This window comes from Mytilinidion resinicola (genome assembly GCF_010093595.1).
Source record: "Mytilinidion resinicola strain CBS 304.34 unplaced genomic scaffold BDZ99scaffold_5, whole genome shotgun sequence".
NCBI lineage: Eukaryota > Fungi > Ascomycota > Dothideomycetes > Mytilinidiales > Mytilinidiaceae > Mytilinidion > Mytilinidion resinicola.
In genome coordinates, this window is record NW_022985441.1 from 1613620 (window position 1) to 1630638 (window position 17019).

A 17019-nucleotide genomic window follows, 5' to 3' on the forward strand; every position below is an offset into this window, starting at 1 on the left:
TATTTCCAACTTCATTGAAACCACTTTCTCTAGTTATCTCGCCAGCAATATCTGTACACTTTCCTCTCAGTGCGTCTAGTGCTTCAACGCATTCTCAAAAACCCAGGGTGACGATCAGCTCATCCAGTCTGTGTACACCCCTTTACGACTACCTGGAATGGCTTCGCAAGTCTACTAATTGCCCAGAATGCTGAGTTTTGTTGTAATTCACGAGACTGAGAATAGTATGGGGCACCACAAGCAGTACAATAGCCGTGTGCGGGTTTCTATGAGAAGATATGTATCTTCTTATATCTAGTTGAGGACCGGATAGACCGGACTCCCAATCCAGAATACCAAAGTCATCCGTACTCATCTCATATATATCAAAATTCCTTCTTCTCACCAGCAATACCCCATCTCTCCTACAAGCCCTCACAGCCCATCATTCGGCTCCCAAAACCGCATCCACCTTTCATCGACCTGGGTCCCCTCCTCATAAAACCTCAAATCCGTACTCAACCTGATAACCCCCCTCGCATCCTCATTCTTACACGCCCCATGAACAAGATACGGATTATGAAACACGACATCGCCCGCCTTGAAATCGCCCACCATCCACTTCATCTCCCTCCCCTTTGGCCCCACCCCCTTTTCATCCCACTCGTTACTCAGCTCCTCATACAGCGCGGCGGCGTCATGGCTCAGCTGCCCGTCCTTCGCCATGTTCATGTTGAACGCGTTGATGCGGTCGGCGTCGGAGAAGCCGGCCGCGCGCTCCATGAAGGATGCCTCCATGGCGCGCCCGAGCGCGCCCGAGTGCGAGAGGTACATCAGTCCGCCGCCGGCCGGGCTGCAGTCGCCGATGGGGACCCAGGCGGTGAGGAAGTCGATGGGGCTGGCGCGCAGGAAGATGCGGTCGTAGTGGATGCCGGTGCTGAGGCCATTGGGGACGTTGTGGCTGACGGTATGTCAGTGATGGGTACAGTGGGGTTCAGGTAGTAGGTAAGTTGTGACAGGTCGGCGCGGTGAGGTGGTGTGTGACGCTATGAGGCGGGAATAGGGACCGTGTTAACGTACCGTAGCATCGTCCGCTGCACCATGACATCTTTCTTCCATCCCATGAAGTCGCAGATGAAGCCGCGCAGGTGCGGGTGTTCGAGGAAGGCGAGGTAGATCGGGGTCGTGTGGGCGGAGGTCAGGGCAGCTACCTTCGCTACGTCGTCTGGGAGGTCTGTACCCCCGACACCGGAGTGTGCAATGGGGTCGTTTGTTGGGTTGAAGATGCCATCGCGTGGGGATGTGCCAGGGGCGAGAATGCCAGTGTGGGCGATATGGGAGAAGTAGCTGAGAGAATGTCAGATCAGATGATATGACGGTCGAGTAGGACAGATATGTGCCATGAGAATAGGCAGGAAAGAGATGACTGGGAGAGGTAGAAACGCACTGTTCTCGCATATCGAGGACGTCTTCTCGTGGTATGACGCCTTTCATCCATACATATCCGTCTTCTTCGAAGCGTCGTCTGATTTCCTCCATGGGGGTGTCGATCGGGGTAGATCGCATCCACCCAACACTATCGGACTCTATGTACTTTCCATAGTTGGATCGAAGCTTGGGGAGTTCATTGGGCTCGATATGAAGCTCATGAGCGGGTACAGGGTTGGATTGGGTTAAGGTAGCCATGTGTCTAGAGATACGGAAAGATGAGAAGAGAACGATTGCGAGTCACAAGCAAGACAGGATGAGGAAGATGAAGAAGCAGAACCTTTGAAATAGCAAAGGATGTATGCAGGAAATATATCAGCTGCACAGTTGCGGTCCCGTTAAAGTAATCTTGCCCGCTAAAGAAAAGTGGACTCTAGTGGAGCGCGGGAGTGTCTCTCGACCCTGCTGACCACTGGATAGCTTAAGATAGTAAGAATATCCGCACTTGAGATTGTGGCTTCGAGGGTAGGCAGCGCCTTTACCGTCAAAAGAGCGTGTAGATTGCCTTATGCGTCGAGCGGGGTAATATAGTGGGGCATATCTGGAGTAGTTCTGCTCTAGTAAGTACGACCAGTTATGTTGACGACGAACTCAACATCGTGAGCGATTGCTAAACGTGGCACTGCCGTGGGGTGCACTTGCGCTCGTGGAGGTGGGGCGGTTGCTGATAGTGTAGACACTACTCTAAACGGCACTGTAGGCGAAGCCATCAAGGATTGGAACAACAACCTACAGTATGACGCTATGCATCATGAGAACTGTTCATAGCCTAGTGAATAGCCTAGTGGGTGGAAGTATTCTACTTATCGGCTAATCGACCATGTTCGCCCCGACCTAGATTCGAAGCTGGAGTGAACTGATTTACCACCATGACGACCGCTTGGGCAATCAATGTCTCGAATCAAGACCTCCCGCCCAGCTTGTCCTAAACCACGACATCTGATCCGGAATCTTGATTCAAGGAGTAGTGATGAAGTCGGACTCCAGGTCGTGGTTTAATCAATCACATCCATTAGGCTCCTTATCATATGCGAAGGCAGCACTCCCAAACATCCTCCGAAGCTGGGAAAAGCATCCGATTGGACGGTCCGATGAGAAAGGTGAGTAGATCCGACGTGTCACAAACCAATCCTCAACGTGCATGTGTGTATCACAGCACGAAGTAGTCCAAATGTAGGCCAAAACATGTCCTCTATTATTAGTACTTGATTTTGTGTGGCAAAACAGATATATAGTACAAGCCGAACTCGAGCCCACTCATCCCTCGTTCCCTGACATTACATGCATCAACTTTTCAACTCAAGCAACACTTCCAAAGTGGACCAGAAGGAGTCCCCAAAGTGCATTTACAAGGCAGCAGCGAGCGCGAAAGCAGCCGCAGCCATCATACCCGCCGCTTGGGTCACCTGGGCCGCAGCACCGGTGAACTGGGAAGGCGAGGCAGTCGCCGACACGGTGCCGTTAGCAACGGGGGTGGTAATGATGGTACCGGTGCCGACAAGGCTCGTGGCAGTAGCAACGGCGGAAGAGGCGGGGATGGTGGTCTCGACGGTCAGGACAGCAGAGCTGGCCGGAGTGGACTCGGCGCTAGAGTAGACTGCAGCGGAGCTGGAGGCAGCCACTGGAGTGCTAGAGGCGGCCGGAGTGCTGGAGCCACCGCCAGGGGCGCTGAGGGAGAGGGGAACACCAGCCTGGGCACAAGTTCCTTCGACGGCAGTGATGACCTCTGTTTGGGGAGTTAGTGTCTAAATTGAACTGGTTGGATTTATATGTCGAGGCAACTTACTAGCCTGGTCGCTCGCAGAGCATGACGACTGGACGCAAGGGGTGACCTTGGGGATCAGGTCGGTCTTCTTGCAATGGCAGGTGAAGTCGGTAAGACCGGAGCAGCCATCGGTGGTCAGGACAGTGATGAAGCAGCTGAGCTAGGAGGGGTATTAGCTAAGTATTTCTGAAGAAGTTCTTATCAGTTCAGGCTTACAGCACAGGACGGGATGTTGTCTAGCTGAGCGGTGGCAACGGAGGCCAGAGCAATGGCAACGGCAGCGAATGAGGCCTTCATCTTGATACCTTTGTAGTGTATTTGGGGTTAAATTGATGTCCTTGAAGGAAACGATTGACGATGTGCAGCGGGCGATGTGCGGTGCTTGGTGATGAAACGACTGTCGGTTGAATGTGAGAGTGCTGTGCTCGTGAAAGAAAGCTGGAGAAGACCTTATATGCTGCTCACCTGAGCTAACTAGCACTCTGGGGAAGAATCAGCGGAGACATGCTCCGATGTCAGAGCTTCGGTGTCACATGCAGAGCTTTTGAGGCCCAACCATTGACTTGATCGAATTGGAAGCTCTAGTCTCGGACGGCCAGCCGCGGCACACATCAGATGCATTGGCACCACGGCGCTTCCTGGACAGAGTAGACCAATTCCCCGCAGGAAGAGTACGACCTGGGGACCTGGGGCGTAGATCGGGGTGGATGCATGCCGCAGAGCAGTCCTCGTGGCGGGATGCTAATTGACTGAGGGGGCGCCAGGAGCCGGAGGCGGACGGAGTAGGCGTTATTGGTTAGCTGCGAGAGGTTACATTGAGAAAACCGGCAGAAGAGGCACGGGGAGTATGAGGGCAGGGATGAGAACGAGTGTTGGAAGCGGAGGAAGTCGAGTGGCGATTGACTGCGAAGCGGCGAAGAGGCTGAAAATGGATCGAGCTTCCTTTCTCCGCAACGCCACTGCAATATGTACCTCGTATGTATTGGCTGGGGGACAGGATACGATGCTCGATCAGGCGGACGCTAGTGGTGCCGTTGGTTGACGTGCCGCACGCTTAGATCTTCCGGGGTCGTCTGGGGTAAGACCCACACATGCCCGCTGGGACACTCTCACCAGACAGCCAGGCCCGCCCTGCCCGTATGACACACCGCCGACGTTGGGTTTCACACCACCATTTCGATTCGAGATTGTCGTAGGGAGATTGGCAGAAACGCATTCTGGGTGAGATTAGCTGTCCAGAGCTGCTGATAAGAGTGAAGAAAGAGGGCTCCAATGGTCCCCAACGCACGACAACGTTAATATGAGGTTGTGGGACACCGCCGTCTCGCCTTGCCGTTGGCTTTTGCGAGCTGCTCTTCCCGGTCGGCAGCGCCGGTGACTTGGAATCGAGCTATACTGCATGCAGGGTGCCGAGCGAATCATGAGGCTCGGTCCGCGTTTCTGGCCAATGCTCCGACTACTTTGACTACGTAACAACGGGCGGCACGGCTTTCCAGTCTTGCTGCATGTTTTGCCAGGCCGTTGAGCGAGGGTGTCCCGATAATTCCAACTGGCGATCAGTAGCGACGTACCTGCGTCAGACCAGAGCATCACCTAGAGGTAAAGGATAACGCGTGCCCTAGAAATGATGGTGCGTCGTGTATATGGCTCGTGTAAAGCATGTGCCGCCCTGGCCTGCGTAGATCTTCTGTTCTGGCAATAGCCTTGCATCCCGCGAGTGTTCGATGGCGTTGAGGCTTACGCTTTCCTCGGCGGCATGTGAAAGCTCGGCAAAGAAAGACCCGGGATTATAGAAGGTGGAGAAGTCCTGCGCAAGAGGCGCCGAATATCCTAGACTAGGACCATGCATAGTAGAGGAACCCCACTGGCGATTTTGCCAGGCTTGTGACAGCGATGACTGGTGGAAGAGACTCCCGGGATACGGGCTTCATGGAAGAATGCCATTTGACACTAACGGCGCAGCGATGCAACCAGAAAATCAAGGCGCGTGTTGTAGATGGAAGAGTCGAGGGATGACCCTAGATCTCCGAAGGAACTCTGCGACGATGAGCGCTGTTTCTCAGAGCTGTAATCTGGAGTATCCACATGCCTGACCGATAGCAATTTCAAGCTCTGGATGTGGTTGAAAATAATCGCCGATTTCAACGCTGACATGTGGATGATATAGGTGGCCGAAAGACTTCAAGGGGCCATGAGATCCAAACAAGAAACAGACCACAAAGCGTGCAAAGTACTGTACGTATTCCAACGAAAGAATGAAATGAGAAGTAACTAGAGTGCTGGTACACCGCTGTCTAGGTTGGCCCAACACGTTTACAGGTTACAAATGAAGAACTAATGTTTGGCCCGGAGGCTCGTGAAAGGGTTGGAGCATGTATGACAGCGGTAAGGAAACGCAGACAGAGCTTTATCATAGCGCTGTAGTTGTAGCAAAAGATTGTTGGAATGAGACTGCCGTAGGCTTTGACGACTTGACTAGCGCTAGGTAACGTTATATGGACTTGGCCTTAGTCCCCACCTCATATATAGCGGAACATATTGTCTCGTACGCTTCGCTTCATTGAAACAGGTTGGCCGTCCTCAAGCTCTATCCCTGCTTCTCCCCCATCGCCTGCTATGCCTTGCATCTTTAAGCGGAGCTCTTCATCTAGCTCTGCTTGCGTCTTTTTAGCTTTCTTTGATGCGTTTGATGCAGCCTCGGATGCCTGTTCAGATATTTTAGCCATGGTTACTATTTCACAAGTTATGATTATAGATGAGTCTGGATTGGGTACGATTTTTGGTTTGGTCTCCAACAACGCGTTACTGGCTCTACATGTACATACCACAGCGAAGGCTGATGCTGTGTTATGACGAGGAACTCTCCCGGGGATGAAGCAAGTGCGTCGCTCCTTCTTATGAAATCGGATATGAGTCGAAAAAAACTAATCGTGGAGAGCTATCCCAACATTCGATGCGTGAAGAGAAGGGGTCTGATGGATGTGGGTATGTTTGAGAGCCGTCATTGTCAAAGAAAGCACATTATATTCGAACTCGTGAGGCACCCACCTTTACATTGGCTTTCGTATCGTCTTGAGTTGCCTTGGATTCAGAACATTGACACTTTCCTGATGTAAAGCTCCTATAACCAATCGTTGTGGTTGGCTTCTGAACGAGCCTAGGAAGATTCATGCGATGAATGTGAAGCGAACGCGATAAAAGAGCAGCGCTGGAAGCCATTGAGATTTTAGATGCTAGATGAGTGTAAAGGGAAGAAATAAATCCATGATGGATCCCCAGAGTTGTGGTGGTGGGTGGTGAATTCTACGACAGTTTTACGTCACGCTGCTGAGGCCACTAGCGCGAAAACGCGCCAAGACCGCCGGGCTAAGGTTTTCTGATCCGCAACTCACTGTCATCAACGTTCATCACTGTCCTTCCACCATCACCACCTCGTCGAACAACCTCTATCGGTATCCGATCACTCCCCTCTACCGGACCTTTTCCTACTTGCACGAACGAACGCCTCGTCCCGACAGCACCCAGGCCACTATGCCGGTCAAGGGCGGCGTATGGACGAACGTCGAGGACGAGGTCCTCAAGGCAGCCGTATCCAAGTACGGCCTCCAACAATGGTCTCGATGCGCTTCGCTTCTTGCGCGTAAGAGCGCGAAACAATGCAAGGCGCGATGGAACGAGTGGCTGGACCCTAGCGTGCGCAAGGTGGAATGGTCCAGGGAGGAGGACGAGAAACTCCTGACCGCGAGTCGCCTGCTTCCCGGACAATGGCGATCCATCGCTAGCATTATCTCGAACAGGACGGCGACCCAATGTCTGGAGAGATACCAAAAGTTGCTGGATGAGGCCGAGGCGAAAGAGAGCGGCGAGCTGGGACTCGCAGGTCCCGAGGGAGGAGAATCAGCGCCAACTGCCGACGATGTACGGAAACTGAGGCCCGGGGAAGTCGACCCGGAGCCGGAGTCTCGGCCAGCCAGACCTGATGCGCAGGACATGGAGGAGGATGAGTTGTCCATGTTGTCAGAGGCGAGAGCTAGGTTGGCTAACGTCAACGGCAAGAAGGCTAAGAGGAAGGCCAGGGAGAGGGAGCTGGCGACATCACATCGGCTGTCAGTATTGCAGAAGCGCCGGGAACTAAAGGCCGCTGGGATAAATATCAAGATTGTGACCAAGAAACCTGGTCAGATGGACTACTCGGCCGATATTCCACTCGAGAAGCAAGTACCAGCTGGTTTCTACGATACCACCGAGGAACAGCAACGGAACGAACGACAGCGAGAGGCTTTCGACCCTAGGAAACAACAACTCGCGAACAAGCGGAAAGCTGATCAAGACGAGCCAGACGACCGCAAGCGCAAGAAGAATGACAATGGACATGCGTCGGTGGCAGCGGCTGCAGCGAAGGCAGCCCAGGCACAGAAGATACGAGAGGCAGAGCGTAGCAGCAAGCGACGAGGACTTGTTCTACCGGCGCCTCAAGTGTCGGAAGGCGAATTGGAAGACATTGTAAAAATGGGAATGGCTGGCGAGCGGGCGAGTCAGTATGCAGGCAGTAGTGAGAACGATGCCACTAGAGGGTTGATTGGCAACTACTCCCACATTGTCGGCGGCACACCCATTCGGACACCACGAGCGGCGCCTGAGGAGGACCATATTGCGAAGGAGATACAAAACGCTCGCGCAAGGACAGACACCCAGTCAGCTTTGCTTGGTGGAGAGAACCCAGACTACGAAGAGGGTGCTGGCACGGCAGGTTTGGCTGGCACAGGACCCAGGTCACAAATGTTCACACCGAACCCTATGGCAACACCTTTCCGACAAGGCGGCGCTGTAGGAGCCACACCAATGCGAGCGGGGCCTGGTGCCACTCCCATGCTTACACCTAGGGACAACTTCCGTCTTAACGAAGCTGGCGGATTGCAACTAATCGGACAGACCCCTAAGGACATCAAACGCCACGAGATTGCTTTGCGCCAGAGCTTGAAGAGCAAGTTTGCCGCGTTACCGAAGCCAAAAGAGACGGAATGGGAATTCGAGCTCCCGGAGGAGCAACAGGGGGGCAGTATGGACGTGGATATGACGGAAGAAGACGCCGCAGAGCGAGATCGAAAGAACAAGCTCCTCCGCGATGCAGCAGAACGTGCAGAGTTTAAACGCCAAACTCAGGTCATCCAGAAATCCCTACCTAGGCCGTCCACGATTGAGGCTGATATCGTGCTCAAACAAGCGCGCGCAAATCCCGACCCTGTCCTGAGCGCCATTCAAACGGAGATGGCTCTGCTCATGGCGAATGACGCGATGAAATTTGGCGGAGGAAGGGTGAAGGGGACTTCGAGGCCTTTGGACACCTTCGATGATGAGGAACTCAACAATGCCAGGGCGGAATTAGCACTGGAGATGTCTGCGAGCGATGATTTGGAACTGCCCGAACCCCAACTTCCAGGCCGCCTGGAATTTGACAATGTGCAGAACAAGCTCATGGAGACTGCGGAGAAGGCCAACAAGATCGAGACGAAATTAGGCGTGACGCTGGGCGGATACCAGAAACGTGCCAAGCTGCTTCGGAAGAAGATCGAGGATGCTGCGGAGGCACTGGAAGACTCTCAGATCGCATTGGAAACAGCTAGGACGCAAGTAGGGTCAGAGGATTTAGCGATTGCCCGAAGGCTTGAGCAGCTAAGAGCTGAGGTTGCCCTTGTGAGCCGGAAGGAGAGAGAGTCCCAGGAGGTGTATCGGGCACGAAAGGAGGAGCTCGACTCCCTCGAGGTTCCCGTCAATGGTGTTCATTGAGCGGTTCATTTCTACATCTTCTGGATGTAAGCATTAGCATTTGAAGTATTAGGCATTGCAACTGTAATTTTAGGTGTTCCATAATTGATCGAGGGTCCCCTGACTCATTGCCGCCTGTATTCCACTGGTCACTCAACATGCTTTTGTCTGGTGATGGTGTCTCTGTTTCTATCCATGGTTGACACCCTAGGTATACAGCCAATCGCGCAAGTCGAGTGCGCGGTTTCTGTTTCCAAGGCCTCGGCATGCCCACTCGAATGGAACAAAAGGACCGAGCCGGCCAGTGGTGAGCGCTCCCGTCCTGCTGTATCTTGGGGAACCTGGAAGTGGGGTCGCAGGGCGTGTGTTTCTAGAAGGCGTGCAGAAGCCGTGAAGAAGAGCTTCCTGCAGCACCCCAAGCTGGCCGCCGACGCTGCACCGCCTGCCATCCGGAGCCGACTCCAGGGCTCCGCCACGCGGGCTGGGTGAACTAGGTGAATGCAAGCCCCCAGATGGGCGTATTGCGCCGGGCAATGTCACGATTTTAGCGAAAGCCGCGAAGAGTGGGCTGCTCCATCCTCCCTCGACGTCGCCGACACCTACGCCGCATGCTGGGTCTCGAGACGACCGCTGAGCTCTCGCAACAACGCACCTCACTGCTGCTGACAGCGCGCCCTCTTCGACCGCATTCCTGCCCCTCCGCATGTAACAAGGCTGCTCATTGAGGCGGCATGGGGCGCAATGCTCGGAAGCGTATCTCCTACGGTAAGCTCCCAACACCCTTGCATTGCGGCTGTCGCCCACAACTACATGCTGACCGATGCCTTGCATTGATGTGTAGTCCTCCCGCTTGCAAACTCTGCGGGAGGCCATCGACTGGGCGTAAACGGGTTGGCCGTCGACCCCGTAAACTCCATCCTGTGCGTTCCCGCGCCGACCTTCGCTAGCCTGGCTTCCACTGACGCTATACAGCTACTCTGGCGGCCGAGACGGCGTGATATGCGCCTGGGACCTCCACCTTGACCTCGACAAGCAGAGCCGCGAAGCAGACCCCTTCGCCGACTCCAATGCCCCGAATTATAAGCCCCCTCTCACCCAGTTCCGCCAACAGGTCCAGGCGCATACTCACTGGGTCAACGACATCGCGCTTGCGCAGAACAATGAAGCGCTCGTCTCTGCGTCGTCAGACATCACGGTGAAAGTCTGGCGGCCAGCGGCCGAGGACGTGCTTCCCCCGCAGACGCTCGGCTTACACTCCGACTACGTCAAGCGGGTCGCCTCGCCGGGTCCGCATGCGAATTGGGTCGCGTCGGGTGGACTGGATCATAAAATAAGCTTGTGGGACCTAAATGGCGCTGGGCAGAAGCTGCAGATTGCCGTTGGTGAAGATGAGAATACCGCCAAGGGCTCTGTATACGCATTGGCGGCTACAAGCTCCATCCTCGCCAGCGGGGGCCCTGAGAGCATCGTCCGAGTATGGGATCCGAGGACCGGGAAACGGATAACCAAGTTCGTGGGCCATACGGACAACGTCAGGGATGTTCTCATCTCTCAGGACGGAGACACCCTCATGACTGCGTCCTCCGACCAGACGGTGAAGGTGTGGTCAATGACTGCGGGACGCTGCATGTACACCCTGACCATGCATAACGACAGCGTCTGGTCACTTTACTCGGATCACCCGGAGCTAAGAGTCTTCTATTCTAGTGACCGCTCAGGCCTGGTCGCAAAGAGCGATGTTCCCAACGACGTGGAAATGGACCAGGGCGTGTCTGTTGCAGTATGCCAGGAACACGACGGCGTGCAGAAAGTCATTAGCGCCGGGGACTGGCTTTGGACAGCAACTTCCAGCTCCAGCATAAACCGATGGACCGACGTGGAGGCCCAGGCGGAGGTTGCCTTGCCTGAATCTTACAAGTGGCACCGATCAAGCGTCTCCACGGCCCGATCGAGATATCCCTCGCCTCCTAATATTCACACCCCTACTACAAATGGTGCCCCCAAAATCCCCCTGAAGTCTCTTCTCAGAATGTCGAATACCGCTCCTTTCCCGATTTCTACCGCCAGAGACGCGGACATGTACTCAGTGACAAGCGCAAGGAAACCATCCGATGCCTTGCTGGATGCGGACCCTGGGGCGACCGTACCCGTACGAAACTTGCCCGATTTCTCGATCGAAGGGCAGAACGGTCTAATCAAGCACGTTTTGCTCAATGATCGAAGGAGGGTTCTCACTCTTGATACAGCAGGCGAGGTTATGCTGTGGGATCTGTTAAAGGTTCGTTACACTAACCAAACTGCTTTTTACCTCTCTAACGTGCTTGAAGTGTGTCCCTATCAGGTCGTTTGGCAAACGCCATCTCGAAGATGTGGCACCTGAGATCAATACCACGGAGACGGTCGCGCATTGGTGCGCTGTCGATACGAGGACTGGAAGCTTGACCTGCGTTTTAGAAGAGAATTATTGCTTCGACGCCGAAATGTATGCAGATGGGCTCGAATTGGAGGAGAACATCGATTTCCGGGAAGATCAACGAAGTAAGTCCTTATTGAAAGATAACTATTTTCATTCTCTGATCCTCTCATTAGTAAATCTGGGTAAATGGGTACTGCGTTATCTATTCTCTAATCTCATCGACGAAGAGATCAAAAGAGATGAAGTATTCAGGCAATCACTAATACAAAGCAATTCCCTCCAACGGAACAATGCGCCGACGAACATCCAGATTCCGGACGCAACTCTTGAAGGATGGACGAATCCCGAGACCGGCCCTACATCAGCGTCTACGCTACGGGCAACTAATGGACTGCATCTCCCACTACTAACGCCAGGCCTATCGATTGGCCTAGCGACTCCGGCAGTGCCACCACCCGTCATAGGGACTCAACAAGTACACACTCTGCCAACTACACATGAGGAAGGCTCACAGTTGGAGAAAACTCATACGCAACAGAGTCACGGGCGAGACTCATCAGATTACTTTTCAAGAACACCGGTGCCTGGAGCTGCAATTACACCGGCGGCTAATGGGAATGCTAAACCTGAGGCATCAACAGAGGAGAACCTGCCTCAGTCTCCCGCAGAACCTGAGAGCGCTGACAAGACAAAGAAGGGCAACGCCTTGTTTTCAAAGAAGTTCAACATGAGCTTCAAAATGAAGAAGTTTGGCGGCACCTCGGCCCCAGAAGTCTCAAAACCTGCGGCCGTGGACGAGAAGTCAGAGGATTCAGACTCGAGGTCATCAAAAACAGACGAAAAAGTCATTGAAGACAATTTCTTTGGAGCAATACAGCGGTTTAGACATGTTTACGAGGAACAAGTCCAGGATGGTGCTCAGGTCCTTACATCTGCAATAACGCCTAGCTTGCCCAACGATACACCAGTGCTGAAGCCACCACTCAATACCACCATTCTTATTCAGGAAGATCGACCAGATTCGGGCGGTGTGGCAGATCTGTTTGAGGGGAATGTGGGATCGCTGGGTCAGCAGGCGGACACAATCGAGAAAATGGCGCCCGTATGGCTTGCTGATGTGCTTCTGCGAGTAAGTGTTCTTTCCAGATCATCTTTGTATGCTCTTTTTCTGATACTGACTTCGATTAAGAACCTGACTCCCCCTAAAGAGATTGTCAAAGTCTCTTTTATCCTCGAACCTTTTCAGAACCTCTTGCCTAGCATTGCTTCCGACGGGTATGTCCCTCTTCTACCGCCTCCTGAAAAGATTGTCGGTACTAATGGCGACAAAAGCAACAATCGCCTCAATGCCAATCGCATGCTTAGAGCTAGGAAGATATTAGCGTACGTTGCCGAGAGAATCGAGCCGCCCTCGAAGGAGGAGGACGAACTCAAACCGGAGGAATATCTGGAGCTCTTCTGCCAGGGTCAGGTATGCAAAACTCCGCACTTTGTCTCAAGTACTGGAAATGCTAACCGTATTCAGCTAATATCTCCCACGATGACTCTTGCTAGTATTCGTGCTCATGTATGGCGCGGCGGTGGTGATGTCCTTCTCTTCTACAAGGCCAATGGGCGCAAAGAAATCAAACATGCGCCCATCTCGCTAACGCCGCCTCAAGCTGGCAGTACGGCCGGCTCAGAGGGCAAAGCATCGTCAGAGGGAGCGCGGTCGACGCGATAGAGTCTCCATCTAGGCGCGGTATATAATGTCTTTTGGTTAAGAGAGATGCAGAAAGGTTACAGCGGATGCAAATATTCTATTCTATATCTACCCAGACCCAATAACGCCGATTTCGATGCGGTTATGGCTGTACATTGTATTTTACACATCCCCTGGAAGCTCAGGCGTCGGGGGGCTTGGTTGGATATTGGACCGAAGCACCGGTGCTTAGTTGTGCATGGCGGTAACTCAGCACGTTCGTTTTCTGCATGAGCTCCTTGCTCTAATTCCGCCTCTTGCTCTCATGTTGAATCCCATCCACCTCTTGCGCCCATCTCTTGGTCCCCTGTTGAAATGTGTCCGCCTCTTGATCTCATGCGAGCTCCGTACCAACTATAGCACTTCACTCATGCTTCATAGCTGGTCTCCCCCTCCCCCAAGCACATTACTCGCCCACTGATAACTCCCCAAGAATATAGCTCCACCAGCACTAATCCAAAACACCCTGGGCCCAATCCCCGCAAAGAATGCTCGCGGCCCACTCTCCCTCACAATCTGCCTCAGCATCTCCCCCATCGGCCTCTTCTCACTCGCCAGCATCATGCGCGTCTTGAGCACATCCAACGGCGTCGTGACGCCCGCCGCCACCGCGCCCGCCAGGCTCCCAAACACGGCGCCCTCGGCCCCGCTGACGCCCGGCTTCCCCGCCTGCGCGCTGCGCCAGCTCTTCAGCGCCTCCCACAAAGGGAACTGGATCATAGTGAACGGCACCTCGCGCATCACCGTGATGCTCCACCCGCGGTACAGCTCGCGCCACACGTGCGCATAGCCCCGCGCGTGCCGCTGCGCCAGGATGTGCGTCAGCGCCGCCATGCTGCTTGGGTGCTGCAGCGCCTGCGCGCGCTGCTTGACCACCTCGGTCGGCACGCGCACGGCGCACGCCGCGACTTCGCCCAGCGAGGCGGCGGCCATGTGTGCAAGGGCGTCGTTGCCGCCGCTGGGGGAGGTCCGCCGCGCGAGCAGGAAGCGCTTGGTGGAGTCGTATGTGGTGAAGAAGAGGGCGGCGCCGGGCGCGGAGCCCACCAGGGCGGAGCCGACGCCGCGGTAGATGCCGCGCAGGCCGCCGGAGCGCGAGAAGCCGGCGGAGGATTGGAGGCGCGTTTTGAGGGTGTCGAGGGGGAAGAGGGTGAGGTCGACGGTGGTGCCTGCGAGGCCGCCGGCCTGGGGGGTGTGGGGTTAGTGGGGGAAATTGAGGAGGGGGAGTTGGGAGGGGAGAGGAGGTACCAGGAGGGACCGCAGGAAGGGGGACTCGACCCAGGCGGGGGGTCGGTGGGGTTCGAGCATTGCGGAAGAGGCAATTGGGAGAGGTGAGTCGGACTCGTGGTGGTGACGGCTTGGTGTTGAGGAATTGGGGTGGTCTGTGCACGGCGTGCGGTCTGTGTGTAGGGCTAGTGCGGCTTAAAATGTTGTGGACGCGACTTTCTGAGCTTCTTCCTTCGTCCGTCACAGCGCCAGTCGTCACGTCGTCACGCCTGTCGCCTTCAAGCCGCATAGTCGCGTTTGATACATCGAGAACACAAGGCTAACATCTGTACTAAAGAATGGAGAGCGAACAGCAGCAGCAGAACGACCAGCCCGCCTCGCCGACCGGCTTGGCCTTGAACGATGCGCCATTGACGGAGGCAGAAGAGAAAGATATCGACGAACTGGTGAATGAACCGGAAGAGCAAGAGATCGACGACATGATGATTGATGCAGAAGAGAAGGAGAAGGACGAGATGGCGACTGAAGCGGATGAGCATGAGCACGAGACAGATGAAGCCATCATGGAGAAAAGCTTGGATGACTTCCTGAAGAGCTTCGAAGACGACGAGAAGAACTCTGAAGACGACGAGAAGAGCTTAGAAGACCTTCTGCAGAGCTTGTCCGAGGAAGAAGAACAGACTCCTACACCAATTTGGCTTCCGAGATGCGTCGCGTCGACGAATGTCCCGGACCAAGCTGCCCAATGGAAGCGGAAGGACGGAACGTACTACATCACGGAACCACGCTTGGAATACTACAACTTCAAAGAAGCTCAGTGGTATGTTGAATTTCCTCGCTTGCATTGTTGTTCACACTACTGACCTCCCAACCAGGGCCCCAGATGGCTGTGCGGTTATCGCAAGCGACACGACCAACAACTTGCGCACTTATATACCGTAAGTTTAATATCCATGAAGTAACTCTATCGATCTCTACTTACAAGATATCAGGCCCCCGGGTATCCTAGCGGAGACAGACGTTCACAACATGTCACCATTTGCATCATTCCGGGCGCCAGAGTCTATCTACGCGTTTGCACTATGGCCTGGCTTTGACTTTTACGACAGGACCACGGCCAAAGTGCTGTGCAGCATGCGCGACCAGCCTCTCCGCCTGATCAACGCTTGGGGTGGTCCTTCAGCTGTTAGCAACGGCTCGTACCGCCTAGTTACCCCAAACACCGAAAAATGGATGACCCCACACAGTCTCGCCTGGACGCAATCGTGGACCCACTTCGTCGCCGGGTCGGACAGCACGATCGCTATCTTTGACGTACAGCGTTACGGTGAGCCCGTAAAGCGTCACAAGACCAAGAACATGACCGCGAAGGGCGTCGGTACCAAGGGCCTCGTGTCTTCTTTGAGCATTAGCACCAACAGAGTCCTCGCTTTCGGTACTTGCAACACTCGCCAAGTAGGCCTGTACAGCAACGAAGGGAACGGTCACGCCATCACCTTCTTCCCAGTTTCTGGCAATCATGTCAACAAGACTGATGGAGGAGGTGTCACTAATGTCGAATGGTCTCCTTGTTCTACCTACCTCTACGTGGCCGAGCGGCAGAGCGACGTCGTACACGTATACGACATGAGGATCACAGCGCGCTCACTTGGGTACATGGAGGGCCGTAACGCCCACACCAACCAGCGTCTTGGCATAAGTGTTGCATCTTGCGCAAACGGCCACCGAGTGTGGGGCGGAGGGGTAGACGGTGTGGTGAGATCTTGGGATAATCCTCACTGGAGCGAGGGGGTGGTGCAGCCTTCGTGTGAAATGAAGGCACACAACGGTACGTCTTCCAGCATTAGTTCTCTGAAGAAGCGTAGTTGAAACTAACGGTTTTGGTACTTGTAGGGCCCGTTACGTCGGCGCTGGAGGACCCTTCGGGGCAGCTTCTCGTCACTTGTTCGGCCGAGAGCTACCGCGACTCGTCGGACGATGAGGAGGGCGATGAGGATGATCTGCCGCAGGTGGAGGCTGGCATGAAGTTGTGGGTTTTGTAGCGAGAGCGTGGCCAGAAATTGTAGATTAGCGTGTAGTTTTATACCCCATGGCCCCCTAAGTGGCCCATTCTGAATGTTAATAATCATGATTATGCCCCCCTCTTTCGGTGCTTGTAACAGTATAAAAGGGCTCTAAATGTATAAAATTTTCACAGAATACTATCCCCTAAGCGTTGCCCTAATAGTCCCCTAAAGGGCCCTAAACGGTCCCTTAGCGTGCTCTAAGTGTGCACTAGAAGGCCCCTAAGTGTGCTTACTTCTACTATAACTACTAATATTTACGTCCCTTCTCTAAAGGTAAACTTTTACTCTTTCTAGCAGAAGCGTCCCCTCTTCCGGTTCTTAAAGTCACGGAAACGGCCCCTAAACGCGCAAATGTTCTCTCTTTACTCTCCACCCTTAGGCTCCTAAGTCGCCTACACTACGTCCCCATTTTCGTCCCCCTCTATATATCCACTACTTACCCTTCTATATATCCTCTTACCCCTCTATGTACCCCTCTGCGTACCTCTGCGTACCCTCTGTGCCGCCCCTCTGCGTACCCTCTGTGCCGCCCCTCTGCGTCCCCCTCTGCGTCCCCCTCTGCGTCCCCCTCTGC

The 17019-nt window shown here is 54.3% G+C and overlaps 7 protein-coding genes across 7 annotated transcripts; 3 read left to right on the forward strand and 4 right to left on the reverse strand.

The window, feature by feature from the left end:
• Nucleotides 1–260: 260 nt before the first annotated feature.
• BDZ99DRAFT_568588 (uncharacterized protein) lies at nt 261–1990 on the reverse strand. The gene is made up of 3 exons (XM_033727800.1): nt 1427–1990; nt 1060–1326; nt 261–940 (listed from the first exon to the last, which is right to left on the reverse strand). The coding sequence occupies exons 1-3, from the start codon at nt 1663–1665 to the stop codon at nt 415–417; spliced, it is 1032 nt and encodes a 343-aa protein (XP_033580338.1). The 5' UTR covers nt 1666–1990; the 3' UTR covers nt 261–414.
• Nucleotides 1991–2500: 510 nt separating this feature from the next.
• Nucleotides 2501–3804, reverse strand: BDZ99DRAFT_254769 (GPI anchored CFEM domain-containing protein). The gene is made up of 4 exons (XM_033713730.1): nt 3449–3804; nt 3254–3392; nt 2706–3193; nt 2501–2657 (listed from the first exon to the last, which is right to left on the reverse strand). Exons 1-3 carry the CDS (start codon nt 3527–3529, stop codon nt 2814–2816), a joined length of 600 nt encoding a protein of 199 aa, XP_033580339.1. The 5' UTR covers nt 3530–3804; the 3' UTR covers nt 2501–2657; nt 2706–2813.
• Nucleotides 3805–5292: 1488 nt separating this feature from the next.
• Nucleotides 5293–6419, reverse strand: BDZ99DRAFT_460629 (uncharacterized protein). The gene has a single exon (XM_033719428.1). It carries the CDS (start codon nt 5956–5958, stop codon nt 5752–5754), a length of 207 nt encoding a protein of 68 aa, XP_033580340.1. The 5' UTR covers nt 5959–6419; the 3' UTR covers nt 5293–5751.
• Nucleotides 6420–6499: 80 nt separating this feature from the next.
• Nucleotides 6500–9136, forward strand: BDZ99DRAFT_496387 (Pre-mRNA-splicing factor CEF1; the record flags this gene model as incomplete). The annotated part of the gene is made up of 2 exons (XM_033723441.1): nt 6500–6521; nt 6573–9136. The coding sequence occupies 2 exons, from the start codon at nt 6500–6502 to the stop codon at nt 9017–9019; spliced, it is 2469 nt and encodes an 822-aa protein (XP_033580341.1). The 3' UTR covers nt 9020–9136.
• A 571-nt stretch (nt 9137–9707) lies between these two features.
• On the forward strand, nt 9708–13552 carry BDZ99DRAFT_412078 (WD40 repeat-like protein). Its single transcript, XM_033716642.1, has 7 exons — nt 9708–9763; nt 9840–9918; nt 9971–11276; nt 11326–11536; nt 11588–12543; nt 12604–12885; nt 12940–13552. Exons 1-7 carry the CDS (start codon nt 9730–9732, stop codon nt 13135–13137), a joined length of 3066 nt encoding a protein of 1021 aa, XP_033580342.1. The 5' UTR covers nt 9708–9729; the 3' UTR covers nt 13138–13552.
• On the reverse strand, nt 13334–14465 carry BDZ99DRAFT_255002 (mitochondrial carrier). Its single transcript, XM_033713732.1, has 2 exons — nt 14401–14465; nt 13334–14337 (listed from the first exon to the last, which is right to left on the reverse strand). The coding sequence occupies exons 1-2, from the start codon at nt 14458–14460 to the stop codon at nt 13531–13533; spliced, it is 867 nt and encodes a 288-aa protein (XP_033580343.1). The 5' UTR covers nt 14461–14465; the 3' UTR covers nt 13334–13530.
• A 190-nt stretch (nt 14466–14655) lies between these two features.
• Nucleotides 14656–16520, forward strand: BDZ99DRAFT_460631 (WD40 repeat-like protein). The gene is made up of 4 exons (XM_033719429.1): nt 14656–15199; nt 15255–15317; nt 15372–16207; nt 16273–16520. The coding sequence occupies exons 1-4, from the start codon at nt 14718–14720 to the stop codon at nt 16419–16421; spliced, it is 1530 nt and encodes a 509-aa protein (XP_033580344.1). The 5' UTR covers nt 14656–14717; the 3' UTR covers nt 16422–16520.
• The last annotated feature ends 499 nt before the right edge of the window (nt 16521–17019 follow it).

What these genes read in the sequence shown, in the direction of transcription:
- BDZ99DRAFT_254769 (XM_033713730.1), bottom strand. Translation starts at nt 3,529, where the DNA reads ATGAAGGCCTCATTCGCTGCCGTTGCCATTGCTCTGGCCTCCGTTGCC. An exon ending in ACAACATCCCGTCCTGTGCT is followed by an intron (nt 3,393 to 3,448) that starts GTAAGCCTGAAC and finishes TACCCCTCCTAG; the next exon opens with CTCAGCTGCTTCATCACTGT. An exon ending in CTCTGCGAGCGACCAGGCTA is followed by an intron (nt 3,194 to 3,253) that starts GTAAGTTGCCTC and finishes CTCCCCAAACAG; the next exon opens with AGGTCATCACTGCCGTCGAA.
- BDZ99DRAFT_568588 (XM_033727800.1), bottom strand. Translation starts at nt 1,665, where the DNA reads ATGGCTACCTTAACCCAATCCAACCCTGTACCCGCTCATGAGCTTCAT. An exon ending in GTCCTCGATATGCGAGAACA is followed by an intron (nt 1,327 to 1,426) that starts GTGCGTTTCTAC and finishes ACATTCTCTCAG; the next exon opens with CTACTTCTCCCATATCGCCC. An exon ending in GTGCAGCGGACGATGCTACG is followed by an intron (nt 941 to 1,059) that starts GTACGTTAACAC and finishes ACATACCGTCAG; the next exon opens with CCACAACGTCCCCAATGGCC.
- BDZ99DRAFT_255002 (XM_033713732.1), bottom strand. Translation starts at nt 14,460, where the DNA reads ATGCTCGAACCCCACCGACCCCCCGCCTGGGTCGAGTCCCCCTTCCTG. An exon ending in CCTTCCTGCGGTCCCTCCTG is followed by an intron (nt 14,338 to 14,400) that starts GTACCTCCTCTC and finishes CACACCCCCCAG; the next exon opens with GCCGGCGGCCTCGCAGGCAC.
- BDZ99DRAFT_412078 (XM_033716642.1), top strand. Translation starts at nt 9,730, where the DNA reads ATGGGGCGCAATGCTCGGAAGCGTATCTCCTACG. An exon ending in GACCCCGTAAACTCCATCCT is followed by an intron (nt 9,919 to 9,970) that starts GTGCGTTCCCGC and finishes GACGCTATACAG; the next exon opens with CTACTCTGGCGGCCGAGACG. An exon ending in TTGCTGATGTGCTTCTGCGA is followed by an intron (nt 12,544 to 12,603) that starts GTAAGTGTTCTT and finishes ACTTCGATTAAG; the next exon opens with AACCTGACTCCCCCTAAAGA.
- BDZ99DRAFT_460631 (XM_033719429.1), top strand. Translation starts at nt 14,718, where the DNA reads ATGGAGAGCGAACAGCAGCAGCAGAACGACCAGCCCGCCTCGCCGACC. An exon ending in AACTTGCGCACTTATATACC is followed by an intron (nt 15,318 to 15,371) that starts GTAAGTTTAATA and finishes ACAAGATATCAG; the next exon opens with GCCCCCGGGTATCCTAGCGG. An exon ending in TGAAATGAAGGCACACAACG is followed by an intron (nt 16,208 to 16,272) that starts GTACGTCTTCCA and finishes TGGTACTTGTAG; the next exon opens with GGCCCGTTACGTCGGCGCTG.
- BDZ99DRAFT_460629 (XM_033719428.1), bottom strand. Translation starts at nt 5,958, where the DNA reads ATGGCTAAAATATCTGAACAGGCATCCGAGGCTGCATCAAACGCATCA.